At 38.3% G+C, this 7,498-nt stretch overlaps 1 protein-coding gene across 1 annotated transcript; it reads right to left on the bottom strand.

Moving 5' to 3' along the window:
* Positions 1-6,223: 6,223 nt before the first annotated feature.
* Positions 6,224-7,096, bottom strand: LOC115631187 (chymotrypsin-1-like). The gene has a single exon (XM_030527878.1). The coding sequence runs from the start codon at positions 7,094-7,096 to the stop codon at positions 6,272-6,274; it is 825 nt and encodes a 274-aa protein (XP_030383738.1). The 3' UTR covers positions 6,224-6,271.
* Positions 7,097-7,498: the final 402 nt, after the last annotated feature.

Genomic DNA, 7,498 nt, shown 5'->3' with positions numbered 1-7,498 from the left:
CATGACAGGCACAGTAAATTGCAAAAATTCCAGAAATTGGATAAATAAATAGTTGCAGGCTGCTTTGAGATCAAAAGCACGCACGTCTGTGCTTTTTGCCTCAGTTGCTGCTTCTGCCACCGAGTACCGTAAAATTTAACAACATCATGCTGTCATAGAAACGACAAATGCCTGGCAAATACCCTAACTCTTATGCTCATATAAGGAGATGCAAACAAGCAAACAAACACTTGGCACCAACTTGGCAAGGCCGTAAGTTTGTGTGTGTTTGTGTGCTTTTGTTTGTTTGTTTGTCAAGTTTATTTGCTCTACTGAGTTGGGCGATTCACGTGTGCATCTCTATATGCTGGCAGTAGATATTGCTTAGATAAAACTTTTAATAATGAGAATATAAAGTTTTGTGACTGCACACTAAGCATTTGAAGAGCATTTGTTAAAATATTTAAGATCCTATAAACAGAACAAATTATTTTTGAAGTTCACCCGCGCATTAAATTTAAGGAATAGACAAGAATCAAGACATACCTTACTTAGTTTTTGCAAACATTTCTCTCAATTGTAATATGATGGCTAACTCTCCTACATAACATAAATAAGATACTTTGTTTCACCCGAAATATAAGTACCATAAGTACCAGAAGTTTGAAATCGAATCCTTTCAAAATACTTGCTAGTTAATGTTTATGTTTAGAGCGGAGTCAACAGGATTATTTTTAAATCCGTAATGGATTCTGCATTAATAAATTGAAGGTGGACAAAAATTCAAATCACAGTTTCTATATATTTTTCGTTAACGATTAGTCCATTATGAATTCAACAATAATGTTTATTTGATTTGCTATAAAGTGGATCACAAAAAGGTAGTTAAGGTAAACCATTATCATTTGATTATCGGTAATGTCTGTTGTTTATTGATGGAATTCGAAGGAATAAAATTCAGTTTTCTATACGTGCCACAGTTTCGTTGATTGCTTAGGTTTTTTTTTAAAATCAAATATACAACAGTCAGGCGTTTCGTGCGAATAATGTTTATTGAGTGAGGATATGGAATGCAATGTCTTTTCAAACAATTAATAGTGTGGCTTTTTCATTTAAAAATTATGAAACTACCAGTAATAATAAAACTATGCCGATGTAACGATTTAAAATTGAAATGAAAAAAGAAAAACTACTAAACTATGCTAGATATGGATCATTCAAAAAGTGAAAGAATCGTAGGCTCGATATGATCGTGTTTCTGAGTGGAAGCAAATCAAAATTAGATCGGGTTCAGCCTTTAGCCAACATTCACTGCACCTTAATGTACACACATCTACATACATACATATATACATATACTTATGCACCTTTATTTATGTTTGACACACACACAGTTATGACTTTTGTTTCGTATATATGTATGTATGTATGTATGGGTGAATAAATATAGCGCAGCCTCAAACATTGAGCTACTCAACGCTTGATGAGTTGCTTGCTTGAGTTGCTTGAGTTGTTGCCTGCCTTTGCCCCAAACCACTTGAGCTGACTAGCTAGCTGTTTGTTTCCTTCCGCCACTCACACTTATTTTTGGCTGCTTCTCTAATGACGCATCATTTTTCAAAGTGCTGTGCAAAATTCTTATTTTTTTGCACATGTAATGGCGTGAAATTCAAAATGGCGCCAGGCGCGAGGCCACGACCTCAAAAGGAGAGTAAAGCAGGCCAGTTCAATTTATCAAGTTTATTAGCGGTTCTGGTAACTGCTTGGCTTATTGTTTGAGAAATTGTTTTGTGTGGTGCGCAGAATTGCACAATTCTCTAAGCCTAAAACTATGCAACATACATGCGACACACACACACATACACACAAGCTGCATAGTCGACTTTATAGTGCTGTTTATGTATGTGTGTGTGCGACTCACTAAGCCTGCAGAATTCCATTCCGTTTCAATGCACAAACTTTACAAAAGCGCTGCATGTGCTTCACACTCACATGTACTCCACCCGTTTGGGCCCATCCACCACCACCTAAATTTTCTAACCCACACATGGAAGGTTTTGCGCTGAGTTTTCCTGAACAACAGCAACAACTGAGAAACAACAAAAAGAAAAACAAGGAAAACAGCTTTAACGCTTTGGCATGTTTATCGCACACTCGTAGCCATGTGCCGTGTTATTGGCAGTTTGCCAAGCGAACAAACGTTCTATGACTTTGCACCCCTCCCCCTCCTTCTGCCCCAACCCCCTCCCCTTTTATACGATTTTAGGTGAGCGCCACCACACCTAGTTCTTGTTCTTCTTTTGAAAATCCATAGCATACTTTTCGGTCACTTTTTCACTGCAGTTGGCAGCTTATTTTTGGGGGCATTAATTAAAAGCAAATTACAGTTGTTGTTATTTCTTCGTGCTGGGATTTGTTTAGAAGCGCGCGAAAAACTTCTGCTGCAGCCTCATTAAAAACTTCTTAGGCAACTCGCAATGTCTTTCAGACTTCTTGTTTTCTTTTCTGCTTATTTTTCTTATTACTTTCTTTTTAAGTCAACAACATTATTAGCAATGCAAATGTGTTGGCTATTTGTGCGGCACCTGAAAATGTTCTCAGTCCGTGCCCCAAACGTCCATATGACCATAACAACGCAAGAAAAATAATAGAAGTATCTGCAGCAGCATGTCGCCTCTTTTCGCCAAAGTTTTGCTAATTAAAGCGGCATGTAGAATTTCGTTCTTTTATTTTGTTTTTATTTATTTATTTATTTTTTTTTTGGTTTTTAGCCCACCTGCCAAAATGTCAAACGCAAGCAAATTGTTCAATGAGCTCCGACAGCTGACAGCCGAGCAATAAATATGACAAGAAACTCAATATTTAATGAGCCAGCCTGAATGTGTGATTGTCTGGGTGTGCGTGTGTGTGGCGAAATTTTTGGGTTCGCGTATTCCCAAAATACGAAACCCCAATTTAAATATCTGTGCGTGTATGGGTGTGTGTGTGTTTGGGTTACACAAATAATTTTGCTTTCCTCTGCATGGCTCGGTTACACGCAAATATGGAGTCTGTGTGAGGTTGGGGCATGTTGTATGTGTGTGGGTGTGTGTGTGTGTGGTTGTCAGGCAACGGAAATTGTAGTATACTCGTAGTTTAGGCGCGCTGAAATGTGAAACCATTTTACGGAGCATCACATAGATGGCAATGAATGCTAAGACTCGTGGCCATGAACATTCCCCTCAACAGACAAAACTTCACAAATTGTCATGAAAAGTTGTAGCAGAGAGAAAACATATTCAGAGCTCTTGTAAAATCATTTTGTTGCTGGCTACCATATTGCTGAGAGGGGAAAAAACAACAGCAGCGCCGGAAAGTAAAATTAGCATTAAATATTATACTTGGAGAGGGAACGAAATTAGTTGCTGATTTTATGGAGAAACATAATTAAAAGTTAAGCTGGTGTGGTGGTAAAGCTATTGCTCCTTTTGTACTTATATCAAGACTCTCCGGAACTAGTTTTATGTTTAAAGAATGTATAAAGAATTAGTATTGTTATAGAAATTTCCTTTCAAATCAAAAATGATGAATACTATATCTTACAGAGCAGCTTTAAAGTCCGATATAAAAAGAAAATAACAATTGTTATCCTAATACTAATTACTCATATATTTAATTCAGGCTTCTAATAGGCATTAAGTAAGACCCTGAAAAAGGAGAAGTACTGTATGGCTGCACATTATTTATGCACACTAATATATTGCGTATATTTTTCATACTACAAGTTGATTTAAGATATCGATCATAATTTCGATTATCGTAAAATATATATTGAAAGTAACGCGTGAAAGTGTAGCAGAGAATTTAGAATATCTAAACTTTTTTAATCTTTCACATTCTGACTATACTAGTATATTTACATAGAAAATGATTGAAAATGGTTATAATATATAGTACACTATAATATGCTTAGCTGCATCGGCAAAACGCATGAAAATTGTTTTTGGCAGCATTAAGAGTTGATTTCGTATGAAACTAATTACGTTTGGTCAACAGCCTTTCGCACTTAAGCGCCTCTTATCGGCAGTAATTTTCTATAAGTTCATTAAAAAAGTTAGCTGCGCCATCTATGCAACTTTTTTTTCAAATAAGGTAGTTGCTTAATATGCAGTCAGAATGACAACCAAACAACCGTTTATTGTTCTGATGGTGTGTTTTGTCTTTCTTAATTAATTATTAAATTTTAAAAATAGACAAAAGAAAACGCGTAATTTGTTTTACATTTGGAAAAAAGCTGCAATTTATTGCAGCTGTAACTGACATATTAAATTCATTCACCAAAAATGAACTCTACATAGACCAAGGCACTATTCACTCATTTAAATTAGTGTATATACATATGTATCTTGGTGGAATTACAACTGCTCGCTGTAAATCTTTTAGATTTGGAGCACAAATTACAGACTCTTTTTAAGCCATTTGATGCATGTTAAAAAATGTAATATCAATTTAATTAGTGAAACCGAAGTCACACTGAATTATGTACATATAAAACAACTTCATATATTGTCATCAAACCGCAAGAAATAAATAATTCCACTAAAAGTTAAATTTATGTTAGCTGCCTCAAAAGTCGGTGCAAAGTATTGGAAGCAGCTAGACAAATTACACTGTAATAACATTTATAAAAGTTTTTAATCTAAACTTTTACTACACAGAAAATTGCTACTATGATGTAAAGCTTCTAAGCTCTAGCATTATTTAATTTGTCGTAGACGTAGACGATCTCTGAAAAGGCATACTAACTATCAAACTATCTGCCAGTTTTCTTTAAGGACAGTGTGGACAGTGAAGTGAGTAATTAAGCTCGTTCATCAATGAATTGCGCCATAAACTGTCACACCTTTTCGTTTAAATTGTCGACAGCCCATTTACAAGGGCACGACTAGGCCGTTAGGAACATCAAAAGGGCACACATAAGACATACATACATACATACATATGTATGCATGTTCGTATACATAGACAGCAATAAAGGTTCTATGCTGCCATTAGCGCGCATCATTGCCTACAAAGATCAAATTTCAGCGCAAGGACGAATGCGGGATGCCCAGAAAAGCGTGCTACACAAAAATAACTTCATCAAATTTTGTATGCCGTTGCCATTATCCATGCTGCCAATGTCGTTGTCGTCACTGCTATCAATATTGTCAATTTATACACGACTTTCTCTGTCTCTGTATGCTCTGTATTTTGGAGTGTGCTCGTGTGTGTGTGTGTGTGTGTAGGTTTGTGTGTGTTTACTTGTGGGTCCTTGCGTGTGCGTGTGTGTGCCGATTTTATTACCGGCGCTTGCCGCCTGGCAATTGTTTGCTTAAAAGTTTTCACACACATACACAAACACACACTAGAGTGTGCTTTTTGGCACTCGCCCTCTGCGTTCTATTTTTCTTCCTTTCTTTTGTTGGTATGTGTAGTATGTTTGCCAACACGTTCGTCGTTGTCGTCCTGGTCCGTGTCCCTGTGACGAAGTTCACACACTATGTCGACAACTTGGCCTTTTCGTTTCTTGTCCTTGCGGCTCCCCACAGATTTTGCACGTTTGCTATTTTCACATTTTTGTTCGCTCCCATAATGTTGCTGTTGTTGTAGTCGTTGTCGATTATTGATTAGATAAAAAGCGTCAACATACAAAAAACAAAAGCGCAAAGCCATCGTAAAAGCATGCCCGCCGAATTTTTGTTGTTGCTGTTGTTCTTTTTGTCATTGTCGGTGCCGGCGAGCACTTAAGTCACTTCTCACGGCCAATGGGATTTGACGAGAATGTTGAGCAACGCGCTTTTAGCCACAAAAGTGAAAACGCAAGCCCAGACTTAGACAACCAGGCACAGCTTAGAATGCCACACTGGAAGAAATTAATCTGATTATAAAGCTCTTACGCAATGATCAATTTCAACTTGTGCATATCTTTATTAATCACTTTCGACATCCCTATGAACGGAAGTCGATTAGGTTTTATAAGCCATTTATATCTAGTACTCCTCTTGCCATATTAATTATCAAATTGTCTATCGTTGAACAATTGAACAGTTTTTAATAGGTAAGGTAACTTTCCCTAACACCACTTTCAAGTCATTTGTAAAGCTGCTCAGAACAGGTTCAAGTTATGAAATTTGTAAGCTTTAAACAAAAACTAAGCACTGATTAGTGTGGGAGACACTTCCCTTCTTAGTGCTTTGCACTCAAATATTTATCACAAATACTATTTCCATTAGAGAATAATTCTCTTCATCTTTTAGATTCCTTTATTTGATCAACTTGATTTAACTTTGCACTCAGACATTGTTCGCCTGATCCAGTCCTGATAGTAAACCGTATTGGCATGCATATCGGGTCTACCCACTGCACAGGGCGCTCCCCAATTGACAAGTCCCACCAGCTTTCCCTCCCACATGATTGGACCGCCCGAATCGCCGGAACAAGCGCCTTCTCCTTCACGCGTAAATGTACAAATATGTCCGATATCAACTCCTGGGTTCTCCGACCATTCCTCGACACAGTCATCGTGATCGATAACCGTCAAGTTGATGGTTTGTAGCATTTGCATTGGTGCCCCATTCAAGTACTGTGTGCCCCAGCCCGTTAGCGTTACAGTGGCGCCCACTGGCGGGTTCTTGTCACTTAACGGAACTACTTGCACGCGTTCGTTAAACACAATTGAATCGTTCAGTCGCACCAGGGCTATGTCGTTATGGTACATGTATGGCAGATCATACCGACAATGAACCAACGAGAATTCCGGATATAGTATCTGACCGGGCGCTGTGTAGTTGTTGGTGCCGACGACAACACGCAGTTGATCCAGACTATCGTCATTCACACAATGGCCTGCTGTGAGTATCCAGCGCTCGTTGAGTATGACGCCACCACAGCCATGCGTTCCCCAAATCATTTGAATCGAGACTTGAAAAGGTGCCGCGTTATCGGCTGCCTCCACGCCGCCCACTATACGACCATCGATCTTGGGTGCTTTATGATCGTCGTCCAGATGCAGTCGCTTCGCTTCTGCATCGTGTGCGAAACAGCTCAGACCCACTAGTACCAGCACCTGCCAAACTCTTGTCCAATGCCACAGCATAGCGTATACTTGTATTTTCTTTTTATGAATGCGACAAGCTGTCGCAAAAACTTAATGGCCAGCAATGAAACTCGGGATCATTGTTCAGCGCTTTTATATGGGAATCCATATAAACACTGGCCAATTGCACAAGGTTTTGTCCAACGCCTATCGGTAGGAAATTTTCTTTTTTAAATTCAGTGGTCAAATCTTTATGGGCATTCATAAATGCAAGTTGTCATCACATACAATGAATGTGTAGTTTACGAGTATACGGAGCGATAGAAACTAGACGGCAAACACATTATATTGAAGGCATAATAAAGCAGCGATAAGTACTTGGATAAGTCGCATATACTAAGTTTTTACAATATGCTATCTGTGAGCCCGTTATAGAGCCAATAGAACTTCTGAATGAACGTA

The sequence above is a fragment of the Scaptodrosophila lebanonensis genome, unplaced genomic scaffold, assembly GCF_003285725.1.
Source record: "Scaptodrosophila lebanonensis strain 11010-0011.00,11010-0021.00 unplaced genomic scaffold, SlebRS2 tig00001412-arrow-pilon, whole genome shotgun sequence".
Taxonomy (NCBI): Eukaryota; Metazoa; Arthropoda; class Insecta; order Diptera; family Drosophilidae; genus Scaptodrosophila; species Scaptodrosophila lebanonensis.
The sequence above is the reverse complement of the archived record's forward strand: the minus strand, read 5'-3'. Positions and strand labels throughout refer to the sequence as shown.